The 20,780-nt window shown below is 55.3% G+C and overlaps 1 protein-coding gene across 2 annotated transcripts in view; it reads right to left on the bottom strand.

Moving 5' to 3' along the window:
* Nucleotides 1-203: 203 nt before the first annotated feature.
* The window catches only part of SUSD4 (sushi domain containing 4), a 61,017-nt gene continuing 40,440 nt past the window's right edge, over nucleotides 204-20,780 (bottom strand). The window contains exons 4-9 of one of the 2 annotated variants that reach the window (XM_059677415.1): nucleotides 14,932-15,105; nucleotides 11,346-11,534; nucleotides 6,372-6,563; nucleotides 5,019-5,163; nucleotides 2,416-2,801; nucleotides 204-1,554 (exon numbers count right to left, since the gene is read on the bottom strand). In XM_059677415.1, coding sequence (XP_059533398.1) covers nucleotides 1,526-1,554; nucleotides 2,416-2,801; nucleotides 5,019-5,163; nucleotides 6,372-6,563; nucleotides 11,346-11,534; nucleotides 14,932-15,105 — 1,115 coding nt within the window. In that variant the 3' untranslated portion in view covers nucleotides 204-1,525. Of the gene's footprint in view, nucleotides 1,555-2,415; nucleotides 2,802-5,018; nucleotides 5,164-6,371; nucleotides 6,571-11,345; nucleotides 11,535-14,931; nucleotides 15,106-20,780 lie in introns of both variants that reach the window. The other variant, XM_059677414.1, reaches the window with a different exon arrangement.

Below are 20,780 nucleotides of genomic sequence, written 5' to 3'. Positions count from 1 at the left end.
TGTCGTACCCAGTTGTGCCCGTGGCAGGTGAGGCCATCAGCGGACAGAGAGATGATTACTACACACGCTACCCACCCGCCCAGCACGCTCACCCCCCAGGGCACAGGGCCAGGCCTCAGGTTCTAGTCCGACGCTTCATCTCCGTCACCCACGGTCACGGTCCCTCCCTGCCCACCCGACTCCAATCACGCTTCATGCAGACATTTCCTTTTTAACTTTTTAATCAGTCTGTGTCCAGAAAAAAAACAGGATTTGATCAGGCTCCCCGCTCCCACGGCTCCATCAGCACAGCAGTGTTAGGGGTCCGAGTCTGGTTGGTATTTATCTAAAATCCAAAGGAGGAGAGGAAGCAGCTCCACGTAGCGTTGTGTATTTGAAGCGACACGCCTCACGGCTGGGGGAACTTTTTGTGTCGGTCATTTTCGTAGGCACCACAGCCAGTGGGCGCCGGCCGGGAGCCCTCGGTGTAGGCGGGCAGGGTGGGCAGGTGGGCGAGGCAGCCAGAGGGGAGGGCAGAGCCGTCTTTGGGCTGGGAGGCCTGCCCGCGGACTTTGCAGGACAAAAGAAAAGGGGAAAAATAAATAAATCCAACCTCACACTTTATTGGGAGGAGGGATGTGTTGACAGAAACCATTCCTGTTTGGCTGAGCTTGGGACTGAGGGCCACACTCAGAACAGTTGACTGGAGAGGGCTCGCGGTACAGTGTCCAGCAGAATCTCTTTAAAAAGCCACAACCGAGCCTCGCCGCCAGGGATGTATCAGGACGCATTCTGACCGTTGGTAGAGTCACAGGACTGATCCCTCGCCAGGGACCCAGGTGCCCGGCCGTGAACACACACCCCCACGCGACTCCGCCCGAGGACAGCACGCAGGACACGGGCTCTCCTTTCCGAAGAAGCTTCCAGAAAGCAGAGCCTGCCCACGCGCCTCCTCTCCTTTCTCGTGGGTCTGCCACATCCGGCTTTCGTCTTGTTGAGTAGAAACCCCCAGATCCAGGAAGATGGTCGGGGAGCCGTCGGGGTACCTTCCCGTCGGGCGCCTCCAGGGGGCGGCGCGCTGCTGCTCTTCCCGCAGTCCGACCCAGGCTTCCCCTTGAGGCCCATCAGCCTCACGGGGGATCCAGGGAGGGCTGGAAGCAGATGTGGAAGCGGATTTACACAATATGACATGCTTTCGGGGGACGCAGGTGGCACGCGTGACGTACGTCGGTGGGACGCGGGGTCCGGTGGCCCGGGCGTGGACTGCGTCCTGTTCCCCAGCACACACACGGGGGCGGGGGGCTCCCCTCATCCCTCGGTTCCCCCGCGGTCTTGGCAAACCCGCAGGCCCCAGGTCAAAGGTCTGCCGCCGTCGTGGGTCCGTGTCCGACAACCCCCGGCTGAGTCTGTGACATACGACGGGAGTCGAAGACAGAGGAGAACGCGCCCCCACCCCACGCTCTGTCCTTCTGTGGTTCCCTCCACGGGACCTGGTTCCGTTCCCAAAGGGGCAGCCGGAGCACTGGGCCTGGGAGGTCCTTCCAGGCTACGGGTCCTCTTCCATGAGCGGGATCTCTGCGAGAGGAGACGGCTGTTACTTACTGCACCCCACGCCCCACGCCCCGCGATGACAGGCTGCATCAGACTGCCTGCGAGTCCCCACACGGGGAGGAGAAGAAAAGGCCGAGTCCCACCGATCAGTGAGCAGTAGAAAGCCCAACTCCTCCGTGTCGCAGCTCCGTGCGGGGGAGTCTCAGACCAGCTCGTGGAAACGAAAACGTTGGATGTGAGCCATGTGCCCTGACGGTCATGCCAAGAGGCGACCGTTCCAGGCACAGAGGGGCGGCAGGCGCTGCAGAAAAGAGTCCTGGGGGGACCCGGGGGAACCCCCGTTTCTGCATCGTGACTGCCACGGACTGTCGCTGGAATGGCTGTCTCCTTTGCAAAGCGGTGCCCCTCCCCTGGGACGCGGTCCTCTGTAGTCTGACGCATGTCCCTGCTTTACCGTGAGCCGCAGCCCGCCTGTCCTGCCACAGGCAGACACACATCCTGCCCCACGCCTCGTGAAAATGCCCCACGGCACCCGTCTGCGTCTCCCCTCCTGGCACAGGTGGGTGCTGCCTGCCTCCCAGGCCCCGTTCTCAGAAGTCCGGCTGAGTTAAGGGACCAAGGAGGCCAGCACCCGGGGTCATAGGATGCTCTGAAAACCAAGAACCGGCCACTCGAGCCTTCCCGCTCTGGACAGTGGCTGGGTGCCCCTGGTGCCTCCTGAAATGTCCATGATGGGGCTCATCCCTTGTGAGACGAGGACCCCTCCTCTCCTAGTTGGCCTTGCCCGTGGCCTCCGCACGCAGGGAGAGCCGGACGGCTCTGTGCCGCCCGAAGATGCTGGGAGCCAGTGCGGGGTGCGTGCCGGGCCCGGGGGCAAACACTTACCGTCTGCGATGTCGATGCCCGGGCTGGTGGATGCCACCTCCCCCGCCGCGCTGGCCGCGGTGCCAGGGTTGTTGTCGGAAGCGGGGCGGGCGCCCCCTGGGCACGTGGGGGATGGGTACAGGCTCGGGAGCAGCTCGGAGGAGCCCGAGACGCTGTCACAGGTTTCTGACTCCCCGGGGCCGGTGTCCGTGTCCCCGGAGCCGGGGTAGGCCGGGGGGCTCTGGTCATCCACGGGCAAGGGGCAGCCCTGGCCCCCAGGGGCCAGGTACCCGGGGACTAAGGCACTCAAGCCGCCGCTCACGGCCTCATCGTACGACGGAAGCATCACGGGCACACCGTCCACCACCACGAAGTCGGGGTCGCTGCTGGAACTCCTGGGGGGCCCCCTGTGCACGGCAAAGCGGTTCCAACGTGTCAGAGCGACACGCCACCCCAGGGAGGAAGCCATAGTGCCCCCCCGCTGGAGCCGGGGTCCTCGGGGACCGCGATGGGAGCCGCTGAGGTTTATATATATAAAAGGTGTCCCAAAATTCACGCAAGAAGTAATTTTGATAGAAAACACAGGTTTGTAATTAAAAATTGTAAATTTTTTATGGATTCATAAAGTATACAGTATAAGGTTATGTACAGAATAGCATATCGGGTAAATGGCCTCCACGGCTCTGCTGGCACATACGCACTCTTTTGTTGAAATTTTCGATGACCGTTTTGCATAAATGTGGCTGAATTTCGATGAGGCTCATTTGCATCCTGATGGCTTGGTTAATCGACAAGATTGTCACATTCGGGGTTCAGAAAATCCACGAGTGATTGTTGAGAAACAAATGCATCCACCACGTGTCACTGTTTCGTGTGGATTTTGGGCTGGAGGCACCATCAGACCATTCTTCGAAAACGCGGCTGCTCAGGCAGTAACAAAGCCGTGTGCCAGCAAAGCCGTGGAGGCCATTTACCCGATAGGCTGGTCCATACATAACCCTATACTGTGTACTTTACGAATCAATAAAAAATTTACAATTTTTAATTATAAACCTGTGTTTTCTATCAAAATTACTTCTTGCGTGAATTTTGGGACACCCTTTATTTTATTGATTTCAGAGAGGAAGGGAAAGGGAGAGGGAGATAGAAACATCAGTGATGAGAATCATCGATTGGCTGCCTCCTGCACGCCCCACCCTGGGGATGGAGCCCGCAACCTGGGCACGTGCCCTGCCGGGAATGGAACCGTGACCTCCTGGTTCATAGGTCGACGCTCACCACTGAGCCACGCTGGCTGGGCTGAGGTTTCTTCTCCTGTCTTGTGCCCTTCCGCCTGTCCCCTCCGCTCTCCCCTCACACTTCCTTCCTCCCTCTGGGACCTCTGTGCTTGGCCTTGTGCCATAACCTCCTGCCAGGGACCAGGTGGCCCGTTCCCGCTGAGCATCCGAGTGTCTCTGTGGTGTCCCTCGGGGAGGCTGCTGGGAACAGAACCGGTGAGAGAATAGGGGCTGCCCTAGCCGGTGTGGCTCAGTGGATAGAGCGTTGGCCAGTGGACTGAAGGGTCCCAGGTTCGATCCCGGTCAAGGGCATGTACCTCGGTTGTCGGCTCCATCCCTGACCCTGGTCGGGGCAAGTGGGGGAGGCAACCAATGAATGTGTGTCTCTCACATCGATGTTTCTCTCTGTCTCTGCTCCTCCCTTCCCCTCTCTCTAAAAATCAATGGAAAAATATCCTCAGATAAGGATTAACACAAAAAAACACACAAAAATGAGTGGCCTTTCCTGATGCATAGGGTCCCCGAAGGAGAAGGCTGACACGGGGACAGATGGTTCCTCGGGGACAGGCCGCGGTGTCCGCGAGCCCTGGCGAGTGTCCTGGGACGCTTGGCCACCTGCCCTCCTTCTCATGTGCACAGCCCGCCCCTTCGCTTTCTAAGCGGCTGCTTCCACACAGCGGCCTGCGAGCAGCGGGGCCAGGAGGCACTCCTTTGGCCCGAAGGGTGCTGGTGGCACAGGGAGGCGCTGGGCCGGGCCCCTCTGGGAGGAGTGTGACAGGGTCCTCCGTGGGCTGGCGGCGGCGGGAGGACGAAGACACCAACCCGAGCTCATTGGTGAGTGGGGGGGACGGAGGGGGGGCGACAGCGCCCTCCACAGGCCCCACTGTGCTCGCTCAGCTCCTACTGGAGGCAGAGTCCACGGGCCCTGCCCCGACCCCAACCAGAACCCTGTCCCATCGCACACGGGTTTTGGACCTCTGTTGGTTGGGTCACACACCTTGGACTTTGTCTCCTAATCAGCTCTGTGCATTCCTTACCCTCCCATGGGCCGCACGCTGCAGGGGGGCGTCACTCCAGGCCACGTGCGGGGAGGGGAGTCTGTGCCCCTCTCACACCCCAAATGCCCCTTCAGGACCGTCCATCCAGGGAGGAAGGGAGATGGGGTAACGGGGTGGGAAGGGGGAGATGAGGCCTGTCTCCTGCTTGGTGCCCTGACCTCCAGGCCCCCCGAAAAGGTCCCAGGGAAGCGTTTTGCTCTCCCCGTGTGCTCCCTGAGAGCCTCCACTCTGCACGCACTGCCCGCCCAGCTCAGCCTCCTCTCCCGGCTGCCCCAGGGGCGGCACTGACCTGGGGGGGAAGTGGGCCTTGAACTTGGTCTGGAACATCCTGGCCAGGATGACGAGCAGCAGCACCAGCAGCACGCTGGTCGCCGTGAACGCCACGATCTTCCACGTGGTCAGGAGCGTCTCGTGGGTGTTGGGCCACGTTTGCTCTGTTGGGGGGAGAGAGAGAGAGAGAGAGAGAGAGAGAGAGAGAGAGAGAGAGAGAGAGAGAGAGAGAGAACAGGGGCACACAAGGCTCCCGGACTGTACCGGGTGCGGTGCGAAGGTTCCCACGCCCCTGGCCCGTGGCCTCGGGATCCCACAGCACTAACCCGTCCCCAGCGGGTCTGCCAGGTTGGAGGGCGGCCTGCACGTGCCCATTCCAGACCGGTGAGAGCCTGCTTCTCAGGCAGAGAATGAAGGGGGCCCCTCCCCTGGAGAAGTCGTGTCCAGGAGCAGGGAAGGGGCGCTGAGCTAACGGACTTTGTGAGGGTCTGGGATGGACTGTGGGGTGGGTGGGGTGAGAAAGAACCGGAAGCTGGAAGGGCCACAGAGAGGCACGGCCATCACACGCTCCAGGTAAGGGGAGGCCAGGGCCGACCCCCAAAACAGAGTCCTGCCCTTGGCCACAAGCCGCCCCGCCCGTCTCCTACACTTGCCCTGTGTGGCTGCTGGTTCCTCCTCCCTCCTCTCATCTTTGTTTGTTTGTTGTGACTCCTCACCCGAGGACATTTCCCAGGGATTTTTAGAGAGAGTGGAAGGGAGAGGGAGAAGACACAGAAAAAGAAACATCGATGTGCGAGAGACACATCCATTGGTTGCCTCCTGCCACGCCCCAATCCAGGACCAGGGATGGAGCCTGCGACTGAGGTACACGCCCTCGACTGGAATCGAACGCATGACCCTTCAGTCCGAGGGCCGAAGCTCTAACCACTGAGAAAACTGGCTAGGGCCTCCCTCCTCTCGTCTTGCTCAGAAGCGACCCCTAGGCCTTCCTGCACTGCTCCTCCGGCTGGTTCCCATGACCCCGGTGGGCATCCGGGTCCCGTGTTAACCGAAGCTTCCCTCACACACTGTGTCCAGGGGGAAAGTGTGCAGCATCCCCACTGCTCAGGGCAGGTGGCCAGGGGAGCCCCTGGGAAACCCCAGGGTGGGGGGGGAGGGGATGGGAGGGAGGAGACGGTGGGTGGGTGTCGCTGATGCTCCAATCTCTGTACCCTGGAACCCCGAGGCCCGGGGTTCGCCGGTAACGTGTTATTAACGAGCAGGTACTTAAGTTTGCCGACGGCTGGTGTTTTCCTAAGTGCCAGCACGTCTAACCCACAGTGTCATTTCTGTGGGTGCGGCCGTGGGGCCCGGGTGGGCCTGGGCGGCTCACCTGACTTGATGCAGTAGACTTGATAGGAGGGAAACCACTCCCCGTACTGGCAGGTGATGTACTTGTAGTCACTGGTGAGGCTATAGCCGGGGTCGCAGTAGAACTCCACCACGGTCCCGTGGTTGTAGCGATCGCAAGGCCGCGGGTGGCAGACGAAGTCGCCGTGGCTCACCATCGGAGGTAGCGGGCAGACTTGGGCAGTGGGGAAGAATAAGGGTGTGAGTACCGGGTGCTCACCGCGTGCGAAGCCCTCCGCACTGGGCGACCACAGTCCCGAGAGGCGCGCTGGCCCGTCCGCCGCCGGGCTGGCGAGTCGTCCCAGGGACGGTCCCTTCTGAGTGCCCGCTGCCCTCACGCGGTCTTCTAAGGCACCTTGTCAAAGGGAGGTTCGCTGTGCATGGCAAAGAGTGTGCCTGCTTAATAGCATGGAGCTACTCTACTCCTAACGCAGGCTGTTAGGTGCCAGACAACCTAGTAAATGAGACTAAGATACTTGTGGGCAAAATGCTTACCGAAAGGAACAGGTGTTTTCAATCTTTGGATTTATTCACCGACTCATGAGTCAACCCATCCCTAAGCCTGGCCCCCATGAAGACGTGAGGGCTGGCACCTGAGCCCAGATCACTGTGCCCCGGGGCCGATGGAGGCCCCCCAACAGGTTGTCTGCCCGGTGACAGCCAGGGATGGAGGGCTGGGGGCAGCCGGCTGGAGCCTGGGGGATCCCTTCTCTGAAGGTGAGTGTGTGGTGGGGGAGGGATGTCCTCATTTCTGGATTTGGTGGGAGAAGTCATTCCAGAATTCTGCCACTTTTGCTCCCTTCGGTGGAAAGAAAACTCCCCTCTCTTCTTCCTTCAACGTCAGTGTAAGTCCCTGCATGTGACCCAGGTAAGAACATCCTACTTCTAAGACCCCAGAGAGCTGGAGGGCTGATGGTTACGTGTTTCCAGTGAGGCTAAAGGAAGGCGAGGTCTGGGGAGGACCTGCCCAGGGGCGAAGGCCCATGGACAGGGGTCTCTAGATTCAACCTAGAAAAAATATAAGGGCGCTGCTTGATGCCAAGGCACAGTCTACCCTCGAGGACAAGAGCAACGCGTGAGCGAGAAGATGGAGAAGCCACAGTGGCAATTACTTTTGTAAAAGAGAGAGAGAGAGAGAGCGCGGGAGAGAGAGAGAATGAGGCACGGTGGTCCCTGCGACACGCCGGTGACGCACAGGCTGTCATTTCCCTGAAATCGCCGTGCCGTGATGTATGATCCGTACATGGGAAGGAATGGCAGTAATTTACCATTGCGTGTGAACAATACATTAACGAGCTTGCCTGCCTGCTACTCTGCATTTCCCTCTAATAAAATAAAATAAAATAAAATCGCTAGGGTCACGGGCAAGGCTGTTAGAATACAAACAGTGTCACACGGAGGAATCTGCAGGAAGCACAGGTTGGCAGGAAACAGAGCAGAGGGTGCCACGCACCAACCTACGGGCCAAGATGGCAGAGCAGGTTCTCACTTTGCAGAACGATCTCGCGTCCTCCAAGACAGACAGGGCTTCCCTGGCTAATGTCCCCGACGTGACGGGGCGAGTGCCTAACATTTCTCCCTTCCCGGGCCCAGAGAGCACACGTGTCCGCAAAAGGAACGGAAAGATCTCTTTCGTTTTGGAGAATACGATAAGCAAACAATCCCATAAGACGTTGACTCGTGTACAGGGAATTCCAAATGCGGGTTCTAAATGGGCTGTCTGCTTGCTGACTTGAAGGCTGGGAGTCGGAGGAGATGGGGGACCGGGGGGAGGGGGGCGGGGGGGGGGGGCGGGGAGTCTGCGACCCAACAAATCATTTCATTTCTCTGGTCTCAAGTTCCTAAGGAGGCAGAACCGGATGAATGATCTTCGTACTTGACAATAGCAAGTCTTCCTTCAGATAAACCCGCAGTGGGAACGCATATGTAGCACAGAGCCCTCGGGGGTGGGCAGTAGGGGAGGGGGCGGGCAGGAGTCCAAGCACACCTGGCCAAGGGTTACCTGGCCCGGTATACACCTCTTCCCTCAGGCTAAGGAGAGGAGAGAAGGGCGGAGGCTGGGGCAAGCAGACAGAGCCCATCCCGCCCCTTCCCATGGATAGAGGCCCCACTGCCATGCTGGGTAAGGGAGAGAAGGGGCATTCGTGGTTTTTTTTTTTTTTTTTGTCTTCATCTTCTGCTGATTGAATTTCACATCGAATCCAGCTGCTGACAGGATCACGGGCCAGTGGACAGGGCGCTTGGCAGCCCAGGAGGGGAGGAGGAAACCATGGCCCTGGCCAGTTGGTCCATGGACGGGTGGGAGGCTCTGGTGGGTGGGGGTGACCAGTTGGCCGCTGCTATTAGCACTTCTGGTGAGAAGAGCAAGATTGAATTCCTAATAGCAACGGCCCTGGGCACTTATTACACCTCTGGTCATTGCCAGAGCCCTGCCTGGGAGGGAGGGAGGGAGGGAGGGAGGGAGGGAGGGAGGGAGGGAGGGAGCCGCACCAGCCATTTCAGAATCACGGCTTTGGTGTCTCTAGTCAGTGGAGCACTTCAAGGTCTCACAAATGAATTCCATCAGATAACTTAAAGGGACATCTATTGAAAATAAAGATGTAAAGGTTATTTAAACAAACAAAAGTCACTAAGCGACTGTCCTGGCACGGGCAGCTGCCACCTTGCGTGTCAGCGTCCGCCCTGGGCCGCAGCCCAGCTCGCAGAAGCAAAGGGATGGGCGTTAACACGATTCCAATCAATCGAACAGTCGCAGCTCCCCGCCCATGCCCTCAGCTCGCTGTCCTCTGGAGTTCGCTTTTGTCCTGCACCTACTCGCGGCACCTTCTGAGGCGCCATCACAACTGCGTTCAAAGTCTCAAAGCCAAGCTCATCCGACGGCTTGAAAGGCATTTAGACCAAATTTGAGAAGAGTTTAAAGTTGGCATTTTAAGTTGCTATCATCACAACAGCCACCCCTTTCACCGGCCCGGATGATCTGAGCAGGGGCACCTCCAGGGGCCAGAAGCCCCTTTCATCAGTGGCCACCTGCCCACCTGGGCGGGCCGGTGGCATCCAGACAGCAGAAAAGCCGTTTCCATGGAAACAGAGGGGCTACCCCTATCCCTCTGGACTAGAGTTGGCAGATTTCGCAAATAAAAACATAGGCCGCTCGGTGACAATTGAATCGCAGATCAACAAAGAATAACTGTTGAACACAGTAAGTCCCATGCAAAATTTAGAGCATGCGCATATAAAACAATTATGTGTTGTCTGTGTGAAATTCAGATTTAACCTGCAGCTTGTATTTTATCGGACATTTCTGCTGTAGGTCCTGATTCCCTAGAGCAGTGGTTCTCAACCTTCCTAATGCCTCGACCCTTTAACACGGTTCCTCATGTTGTGGTGACCCCCAATTTCATTGTCACAAATTGAACATCATTAAAGCATAGTGATTCATCACAAAAACAATATGTCATTATAGATGTGTTTTTCCGACGGTCTTAGGCGACCCCCGTGAAAGGGTCGTTGGACCCCCAAAGGGGCCGCGACCCACAGGTTGAGAACGGCTGCCCTAGGGGATTTGGGATGAGTGAGAGGAGGGGCGAGTGGGGATTCCACTTACCAGCCCAGGGGAATGGCCAAATGAATGGCCCAGGTTCGATCCTGTCTCCTTGGAGCACCAGGCTCCTCTCCCCTCCCACCTCGCCTCCTGGCCAAGATGGCACCATGGCTCAGCCACCCCCACTCCAAGCCTCCTCCAGAGGCCTCCCGCCGAGACACCCCCCCACCCCCTCCTCTGACCTCTTCGGCACAGAGGTGTACACCGGAGAAACGCTGCTTGTAAGAACGCGCCTGTTGCCACCTCCCGTCTTGTTTTGTTTCCCAAGAAAGGCTGCCAAAAGGCTTTGTATGGCCTCTCGACTGGAAATTTCCTCTCATTTCTTTCCCCCATACAGACCCCCGCCCGCCTACAGTATTCAATAGATGCCGAGAAACAAATGGGTGTTTGTTCTCTTCGATCATAATTTCAAAACCCGAATGAAAGCCAGGGCTGAGCCAGCACGGCCAGCTTGCCTGGTGGAAGTCGTTAGGGCTCTACACCCACAGACACTGGCCTGCCTGATCCCCCTCACCGTCCTTTACCCTCCCCCCCTCCACCCCCCGACCTCACACCACTGATTGGTGATTATCACGGAACCACGCTCCAAAGTCGCAACTATTGAACACGCACAGGAGGAGAGAGCTCTCCGTCCCAGGCTTCTGCGTGCGTGGGCTGGCCGCGGAAAGTACTTACCGCAAAGCCACCAAATGCCTGGGGACAGGAAGAAACACTGGCACCTTAACAAGACGAGGGGTGAGATTAATGGCGCCCCCAGACCATCTGTTTCCATTGGGTGCAGAGAAAACTAATTTTTGAAGATGTTTCGTTTAGCTTTGCAATATTCTGCAGTTGAACGGTGGATGATGCTGGGAACTTCTCTCTCTTAGCCCTTAAGCCAGCGGTTCTCAACCTGTGGGTCGCGGCCCCTTTGGGGGTCCAACGACCCTTTCACAGGGGTCGCCTAAGACCGTCGGAAAACACATATAAAATTACATATTGTGTTTGTGATTAATCACTATGCTTTCATGATGTTCAATTTGTAACAATGAAATTGGGGGTCACCACAACATGAGGAACTGTATTAAAGGGTCGCAGCCTTAGGAAAGTTGAGAACCACTACTTAAGCTTAAGGATGAGGACGGGGGGCGGGGTGCGAGGGGAGAGGGGGGGAAAGCAGGTATCATGTCTGGTTGTAAGTGTGGCTTCGTGGCAGACGAGCGGGCTGGCTGCCTCGGTTCCGGATGGAGGCCACAGGGTGTCTTTAGTGAACAGTCAGGGCCGGCCATCGGCCACCGCTCTCCGCTCTGCACCTCCCATGGAGACGCCCGCTCTAATCATCCCGCATTCACCTTCCAGAAGCGCAAGAGGTGTTACCTTCCAGAGCAAGGCACCGCGGTGGGCTGGACGACCAGATAAGGTTGTGTAAGCACTCGAGATATTCCGACCCCTCGAGCTTGAACCCGGGGAAGCAGCGGTAGGCAATGACCGTGCCCACCGGGAAGGAGGTCTGGAACTCGGAGATGTTCACATAGCCGTTGGAAGAGGCCAGCGGCCTCAGGCAGCCTGGGGAGAGGGGGAGCGAAAGGCGGAAGTCTCAGTCGGTCGTCTTGTCCACCCAAGGGATAAACCCCGCTCTCGGATTCCCCCACCTCTGGCCATGAACACCTTGTTCCTAAAAGTTCAGATTCCTGCTCAGTGGCTCAGTGGTTGAGCATCGACCTAGGAACCAGGAGGTCACGGCTCCATTCCGGTCAAGGGCACCTGCCCGGGTTGCGGGCTCGATCCCCAGGATAGGGTGTGCGGGAGGCAGCCGATCCATGATTCTTTCTCCTCATTGATGTGTCCATCTCTCTCTCTCTCTCTCTCTCCCTTCCTCTCTGAAATCAATAAAATGTTTTTCTATGAAGTTCAGACTCATCGACCTGCCTATTCTATTTGTGATGCGCAAATTTGATTTTACAGTTGCAAATGGCACTAGAGCAGTGATTCTCAACCTGTGGGTCGCGACCCCTTTGGGGGTCCAACGACCCTTTCACAGGGGTCGCCTAAGACCAGCGGAAAACACATATATAACTACAGGTTGTTTTTGTGATTAACCACTATGCTTTAATTATGTTCAATTTGTAACAATGAAAAGACATCCTGCCTATCAGATATTTACATGACGATTCATAACAGTAGCAAAATGACAGTGGTGAAGTAGCAACGAAAATAAATTTATGGTTGGGGGTCACCACAACGTGAGGAACTGTATTAAAGGGTCGCAGCATTAGGAAGGTTGAGAACCACTGCCCTAGACCAATGGGCACTATAGCGCTAAGCTCCCCCCCTTGATTAACTGCCTTCCCCTAAGTAAGAACTCCCCTGACTCACCGTGAGCAGGAGGCGTGGGGACACCGCTCTCCGAAACACAAGGTTCCCACGGAAAACAGTGGCCTTGGAGCAGCCCCTCCCTGCGCCCCAGAAGGAGATGGAAGGGGTTCTAACTCGTGCAGTTGACCGGAGAAGGTGACGTGCCCTCTTGGTCGGGGACAGCCTGTCTCAATGTAACAGGGAGAAATGGGCTTCCACTCAATGATTCAAGAGGGTTTCCGTTTGCACGTCTAGAGACTAGAGAGAAGGCTCCTCGGGCGTTAGCTCCTGGGTCTACAGGTGCAGATAAAAGTGACAGAGCAAATGGCACTCTCAGGGCCGGTTATACCCGCCCTGGGGGCTCGAGGGGTGGCAGGCTGTCTAAGGCAGCCCAAGTCCTCATCGCTCGTGCCATGCCCAGGCGGGTAGGCAGCCTAAGGAAGCCGGGGCATCACCGAGGCCAGGGGGTGGAGAGGAGGACGGGCACAGAGCAGGGGCACTGTCTCTGTGGGGACAGGGCTCTGAGGAGGAAGGAGGGGGGCTGTGGGTCACACTGATGTTGGAGGAACCAGGCCTCCCAGGAGCAGCCAGCCAGCTCTTTTGTTGTCCAAGAACTCCACAAGCCATGTTTCGGCTGAGGTTTGAGTAAGGGGCGGTGGAGGGGAGGGACAGAGTGGCCAGGCAGAGCAGGGGACAGACAGCCTTTTGCGGGCAAAAAGGGCTCCTAACGAAGCATATTGTAGCCCCACCAGCGTGGCTCAGTGGTTGAGCATCAACCTATGAACCAGGAGGTCACAGTTCGATTCCTGGTCAGGGCACCTGCCCAGGTTGCGGGCTCGATCCCCAGTGGGGGGCGTGCAGGAGGCAGCCGATCAAGGATTCTCTCTCACCACTGATATTTCTATTTCTCTCTCCCTCTCCCTTTCTCTTTGATATCAATAAAAATATATTTTTTTTAAAAAAAAAAAGAAGTGTATTATATTTAAGTGACACAAAAGGAAAGAGAAAGAGCAGGAGAACAAATAGAAAATATCAAAGCAAGAAGTGGCCGGAGTCGGAGGTCACTTTCTCGCCATGACTCCGAGGGGCCCCGGGGACTGGAACGAATTCGTGGTGAATAAAGTTCATCTGAATAAATAGCCCCACCTGGGAACAAGCTGCTGGCTTTGTGGATTTGTCTCTGAAAGTGTAATTGAGTCGTGTGTCTCCTTGGAAAACGCGACATATAACACGCTAAACACCACGGAGCGCGAGGGTGGGCTGCCTCTGTCGCTATCTGAAGCCTTTGTTTCTTACGGGGCTGTGACTCTTAGGCCGCGACTCATAAGAAAATGATTGATCTCCTACTACGGGGTGCGCGAAGGAATGTCAGGGCCTGCCGACTACGGTTTCCAAGCACCAAGTTAACATCCGTCTCGACTGGAACGTGCTAGTGACTTTGGGGCGAGGAAGCTTGCTCTCCCTCGGCCTCGAACTCTGAATTATGCATTGGGCTTCTTGGTCCTTCGGTCCGAGTCACGTGTCGAAAAGTAAAAATCAGAATTAATGTGACCCCGAGGGCTGAGGTGCAGAAACAGGGCCCTGCATGGCAGTCTGGGCTAATTTAAACACACACACACACACACACACACACACACACACACAGGGGAGAGGATAAATATTCACCATGTGGTCTGGACAGAATTTGAATTTGATTATTTTTCTGTTCCTCATGCATTATAAAAAGGGACAGCATTATTAAGAGAAAGTAGCCGCGTAAGATGGGCTTGAAATATATTCTCACCACCACTGAAATAAGTACAGATGTTCTGTTACTTCCATTAAGCACACAGCAGTTCATCACCGTGTCCACAGTCCAGTTCTGGGCCTCGTAACTCTTACCCTACTTTCGTTTTCCCGGTAGAGGGGACATCCAACATGCTAACGAACTGCCTAGCTCCCATTTAAACTTTAAATCTGGCGTACGGCCCAGCCGGCGTGGCCCAGTGGTTGAGCATCGACCTATGAACCAGGAGGTCACGGTTCCATTCCAGGTCAAGGGCACATGCCTGGGTTGCAGGCTCCATCCCCAGTAGGGGGCATGCAAGAGGCAGCCGATCAGTGATTCTCTCTCATCATTGATGTTTCTCTCTCTCTTCTTCTTTGAAATCAATAAAAACGTATTAAAAAACCACAATAACAAACAAACCAACAAAACCTGGTGTACGGAGCTGGAGAAAACGCCAGGAAATGATGGGAGGGAGTTTGCTGATCAAGGGGAAGAGACAGCGGGACCCTGTGGGCGGCCTGGGTGGCTTTGCTTTCCTGTCTGTTAGACCAGCGGTTCTCAACCTTCCGGCCCTTTCAATACAGTTCCTCATGCTGTGACCCAACCATAACATTATTTTCGTGGCTACTTCCTCACTGTCATGGTGCTACTGTGATGAATCGCCATGTAAATATCTGATCTGCAGGATGGTCTTAGGCGACCCCCGTGAAAGGGTCGTTCGACCGCCAAAGGGGTCGCGACCCACAGGTTGAGAACCGCTGCGTTAGAGAACCCTGCGCACGCTTACACCACCGCCTGCGAGGAGAAGAGGAGGCGGGAATGACAGCTTCCATCACGTACCTTGACAGATGGGCAGGTTGTCCCACGTCCCGTCGTCGCGACATAAGGAAGCCAGGTTGTACAGGTCGGGGTACCGGATCTTGAACCCCTCGTGGCAGGTGATGTTCAGCTTGTCTCCGTGTCTGTAGGTCCTGTTCTGGATCTCCGCATCTTCGACGAAAGGGATGCGGCAGTCTGCGGTCGTGGGAAAAGGACTCGTTATCGTTGGAACGTAAAACGGTTGCGGTTCACGGCGTCACAAGGAAGCTCATGGTTGGGGACCAGGACGGGTTTGACAAACGGCTCTCACTGATCACGCGGCTCGGGTCCCACGGATGAGCCCCAGAGGCTCGGGTAGAGGGACGGAGTGGGCGGGGATCCGGGCAGCGGAGCTGATAGACGATCTTGTAAATACGAGGAGAAAGACCAGAGTTGGGGATCCACCAGCACTACCCATCCAGTTCCACCCTGTGCACACAGCGCCATGCAGCCCGCCTGGCTGGTCCCACCCAGCCAGGGCCTACAGGAGAGGGCCTGGGTCTGGTAAGAAAAGTGCTTTGCAGCCCTATCCGGCTTGGCTCAGTGGATAGAGCGTCAGGCTGCGGACTGAAGGGTCCCAGGTTCGATTCCGGGGTGGGGGGCATGCAGGAGGCAGCCGATCAGCGATTCTCTCATCATTGATGTTTCTGACTCTCTCTCCCTCTCCTTTCCTCTCTGAAATCAATTAAAAAATATATATATATATTTCAAAAATAAAAAAAAATAGAAAGGACAGAATTCCATCTGTGCGGGCTGGGAGGCAGCTCTGCACCCAAGGCCTGGCACCCTAAGGCCCATCGTGGGGTTCAGGGAGCTCTTCATTAGCTACAGAACGCTCCCAGGCTGACTGGGGAGCCCTGACCAGCCCAGAACTGCAGTCGGCTGTCACCTCACCACGGCGATCGCTGATCATCTCTACCACTGATCTTGCCGCAACTGCCCCGTTCTGACCTGAACTTATTTCCGCTGGATGTTTTTTCCCCTCTCCTTTCAAGTCGTGACCACATTGAAGCGAAAGAAATCTTTTTAAGAGCAAAAACCAAACGCACACCGAAGCCACAAGGGAGGGAGGGTAGGGAGGCAGTGACTCCTATGACAAGCAGCACAAAGAAGAAATGCTGGAGGCAGGGAGGGGCACCCCTTGGCTCCCCCTTATCTCAGAAGATGGGAAACGAGGAGAGAATATCTTAGGGGGAGGCGTGCAAATGCTTGCCCTCCTGGGCACAGGCTGCTGCTTCTGATAACTCGTCTGAGGCACCAAGGAAGAAATTTTAGATGATAGAAAATGCACATGAGAAGGAAGGGGTTATAAATAAAACGTGTGTAAAGCATCTATTTTGTTTTGGTGACGTGTCTGCGCTGGGAGACAACCCACTTTCCCACAGGAGTAACTCTAAAAGATGAGTATGACTCACCTGCTTTTGAAAAATGCCTGCACCACCCACAGTCTCAATGAATAAAGGAGTGATCTCCCATCCTTATGGCCACCTTTAGCTCATGAGTCAAGTTGAAATCTTTTAATTAAAAATGTACAAGATAGCCCTGGCCGGTTTGGCTCAGTGGATAGAGCGTCAGCCTGCAGACTCAAGGGTCTCAGGTTCAATTCCGGTCAAAGGCATGTACCTCGGTTGCAGGCTCGATCCGCACCCCTGGCCGGGGTGTGTGCGAAGGCAACCAATCGATGTATCTCTCTCACATCAATGTTTCTCTCTCTCTCTCTCTCCCTTCCAGTCTGTCTTAAAGTCAATAGGAAAATACCCTCAGGTGAGGATTAACAACAAATAAAAACCATGCAGCCGTTGGCCTCACTGTCAACGTTCTAACGTGGGAGGCCCGACTGTGTTTCCAGCAAGTCCTTGGTGCAGGCAGTTCCGTGGCACCCGCTTTGGGAACCAGAGCCCCGTGTGAAGGGGTTCTTCCCTGGCTGAGCAAGATGCCTCCCCCATGGGCTTGGGTCTGGGCCACGATGATGTATCAGCCGCCCCCCGCCCCCCTTTCCCTGGGAAACCTCACCTGGGGTCAGGCCTGGGTCTGAACCCCAAGTCTGCCCTGAGACCGCGGGAAAGGGAGTCTCCCTGAGCCCCCTCCTTTCTCATCTGGAAAGGGAACGGAGCCTGCTTCGCGCCTCTCCACCCAAAAGGAGTTGTCCGCCAACCAGAGGACGGATTTCCTGGGAAAGCCCTGGGCTCAGCCAGCTCGTGCTCAAACCACGGGCTCTGGGGGCGACCGACGCTCTGCTAATAGCCTTACGCCAGCGCCCAGAGCTGGTCTGCAACCCGTTCTGGAAGATTCCCACTCAGGCTGACTGTGAGACCTGTGGACTCCGGCGTCCCCCAAATCCCTCCTTATTGGCTTAGCATGGATTTCTCTGCAGCTGACTCCCAGCGAGGAACCAGTGGGACCAGCGACTGTTCGCAGAGCTGCTCGAGGGAGAAGGTGAGGAGAACAGAGAAGAGCGCTGAGGGGAAAACAGTCCCGCAATAGACAACCCCACTGCATGGGAACGGCAGTGCCATGGCTCTCGCTCTCCCTCCCTCCTCAAGGGCCACTCCAGGGGCAAAGTCAAAGAGGAAAAGGGGAGTTCTGTTTCTGCACCCCAAGGTGCTCAAGGGACACCCTGAGTCCACCCAGAGGCGAAAGCTCCAGCTAGAGGCGTCTGACCTTCCAAATATCCAAACACCCTCCCCAGGAGTGAGAATCCTCAGGGACGAGGGGCCTGGGAGCTGTGGAACGTTGTCTCATACCCCAGGGGAGGCTCTCACCCCACCCAGGAACCATGTGCCATGATTTATTCTGTCTCTTTAAACACACACACACACACACACACACACACACACACACCAAAATCCAAAACTGCTATCCAGCCAGTATAACGAATGCCCTGGTTGCCGAATGTAGTCTGCATCCCAGCTGTACCCAGGGATGGTTAAGTAATGAAATCTTCCCATTAATATTGATAATGAAAAGGTTCCGGCTGTTCATAACACAAATGGATGTGAATTCATTTCACTTTAGTCGCTTTGGGCCATTGGTTTTTTTTTTAAAAAAATACGACTTCTCTACCCGAGCACACTGTAGTCTGACTCACGGCTACGCTGCCCCTGCCCCTGTTGGGGTGTGCAGCTGGGACTTATCTGTCCACGTTCTGATTTGACGTGTTAAGTGTTTGTAAAGGGCCTTCATGTAGAGTCAAGCTTCCTTCATGGCCATCTTTTCTTATGAAAGGAGTAGAGGCCCAGTGCACGAATTTGTGCATGGGTGGGGTCCCTCAGCCTGGCCACACTGAGTGGGGCCCATCGGGGCTGGCCAGCGGGGGCGGGGGGGGGAAGAGGGGCCATGGGAGGTTGGTCAGCTGGTGGGAGGGGCTGTGGGAGGTTGGCTATGGGAGTGCACTGACCACCAGAGGGCAACTCCTGCATTGAGTGTTTGCCCCCTGGTGGTCAGTGCACATCATAGCAACTGGTAGACGGGTTGTAACAGTTGCTTAGGCTTTTATATATCGTACTAGAGGCCCAGTGCATGAAATTCATGCATGGGTAGGGTCCCTAGGCCCGGCTGGAGATCAGGGCCAATCTATGGGATGACCAGCAGGGCAATCAGTGGGTCCCTGCTGGCACCCACCTTAGCCAGCTTGGTGCTACCCACTCGCTGGCCCTGCCCCCTACCGCCACTGCCAGTTGCCTCCCTCTGTGGGGTAACCAGTGGGGCGATCCGGGGGGGTGGGGGGCTCGCACATGTCTTGGCTGGCATGGGGCCTGCGGGCTGGGGGCAGCTCCTGCATTGAGCCTCCGCCCCCTGGTGGTCAGTGTGCATCATAGCAACCGTTCGTTCCGCCAGTCACTCCACTGTTCGGTTGATTTGCATGTTAGGCTTTTATTATATAGAATATAGATTGCATTTACCCAGGGAAAGTGACCCCAGTAGACCCAGTTGAGTGGGTTTAGAAAGGAAGAGGCCTGGATGGCGGCTGTCACCTGGCCTTTGGTCACTGTACTCACATCGGCAGCCCTGTGCCCACGGGGCATATTTTCAGGCCTTTGCCAACTCCAGGGTCTCCTCTCCACCTTACTGGCCACCTCCCCTGCTCCCTGGACTACAAGCATCCCCACCCCCGTGTAGGGATCGGCAGGCTCTGGTCTCAGGGAAGCAGCTCGGAGAAGCAGACACCTCCCTGTGCGTCTCTGGGTTGGAGGCTCTGGGTGCCGTGAAGTTCATCCAGTGCCCGTATTATCAATCCCGTGAGTCCAAACTTCTATGCATCGAGTTTACTGCGAATAAACCAGTTTCGATGGGAGTAAAGGGGCCGTGAGAGAAGGAAGATGGACGAGACATGCGGCAGAATGAAGTGGGGAATAAGAGAGAGGGAATCCGTGTAAACAAACAGGAAAACGAGCGTCTACTAACCACCCGGCTTTTGTAGAGCACTTTCCTATTACGAAGCATTGCAAAGCACATCAACTTAATTTCTTTGCATCTGCATCTCAGGCAGAACTAAACCAGAACAAGGACTTGGATCATAGGATTTCTATACATCCCTTCCACCCTGAACTTGGATGATGCCATTCACAGTGACACTGTGCTGTTTTATAACTGATTACAATGGGCTTTGGCGACACAAAGAAGGTTAGACGTGACCTTGTATGGGAGGGAGGGGGGAATGCTGGCTGAGAAGCAGTTCCAGCCCTGCCAGTTACTCATCAGCTGTGTGACCTTGGCGAAGTAGGTGAACCTCTCTGAGCCGCAGTTTCCTAATGAGAACAGTACGACTCATCTTGTGGGGGAGCCTTTGCCTATCAGATGAGATCGCGAGCATGAAGTTTTACTCCGTAATAACCTATAAAAATGAGCTAATTCATTATTGTGATTACTATTACCACCACACAAGGATTCATTAGCCTTCTAAGAATGACCTGACAAGGGATACAAATGGATTCAGCAGCCCTTACTCTTCCCAGCATTAATTCTGATCAGGGAGTAAAAGCTATTTCTAAATCAAGGGGGGAAAAATTTCAGCTTCCTCGCTGCTACATGACACCCAGGGCATACACTTCTGGGTGTCCCCGCCCCCCCTATAAACTACGTGGAACAGAGAACGGTTATTAGGACGTTGGCAACGATGATTTTCTCCACCAGCAGGGCAACAAAGGCAATCTCTTTACACAGAACTCTCAAAGGCCAACAAAATTACCATTAATATTAAAAATCAATAGACCTTCATACTTAGAAAGGCAATGCCTGTTCTCCTAAGCTTTCTAAAAAATACAATGAGAGCATACCATTTGGACCAGGATGCCGGTCCTTTGGAAACACGTGGCCTTATTTCACTTTGCATAGTAAGAGGACTGACCCAACACGGCCACCCCCGCTTACACAGCCCCTAAGCAAACACTGGGACTAACAGCTAAGAGTTAGCTGGTGTGGCTCAGCTGGTTTCCAGCTCGATCCCCAGTAGGGGGCGTGCAGAAGGCAACCAATCAATGATTCTCTCTCATCATTGATGTTTCTATCTCTCCTTCTCCCTTCCTCTCTGAAGTCAATAAAAAATATATTTTTTTAAAAAAAAAAGGAAAAAGAAAGAATATCTTATCATGACCAATAAATTGAGGGGTGGTTGCTAGAATAAATGTCTCCCTTGTCAACCTGTCATTGCTTGTCACGGTAGTTCCTTTCCTTCAATGAATCACGTCTAACAGAGAACTGATAAGTAGTAATTGACTTAATCCTCTGAATCAGACATTGTCTATATCATTATATATAGTTTTTCCCCAATATATCTACTGCGCTTTTTATGGAGTAACATGGAAATGAGTGTGGAGTTGGCAGCCCGGTAA

This window comes from Myotis daubentonii, chromosome 20 (genome assembly GCF_963259705.1).
Source record: "Myotis daubentonii chromosome 20, mMyoDau2.1, whole genome shotgun sequence".
Taxonomy (NCBI): Eukaryota; Metazoa; Chordata; class Mammalia; order Chiroptera; family Vespertilionidae; genus Myotis; species Myotis daubentonii.
The sequence above is the reverse complement of the archived record's forward strand: the minus strand, read 5'-3'. Positions and strand labels throughout refer to the sequence as shown.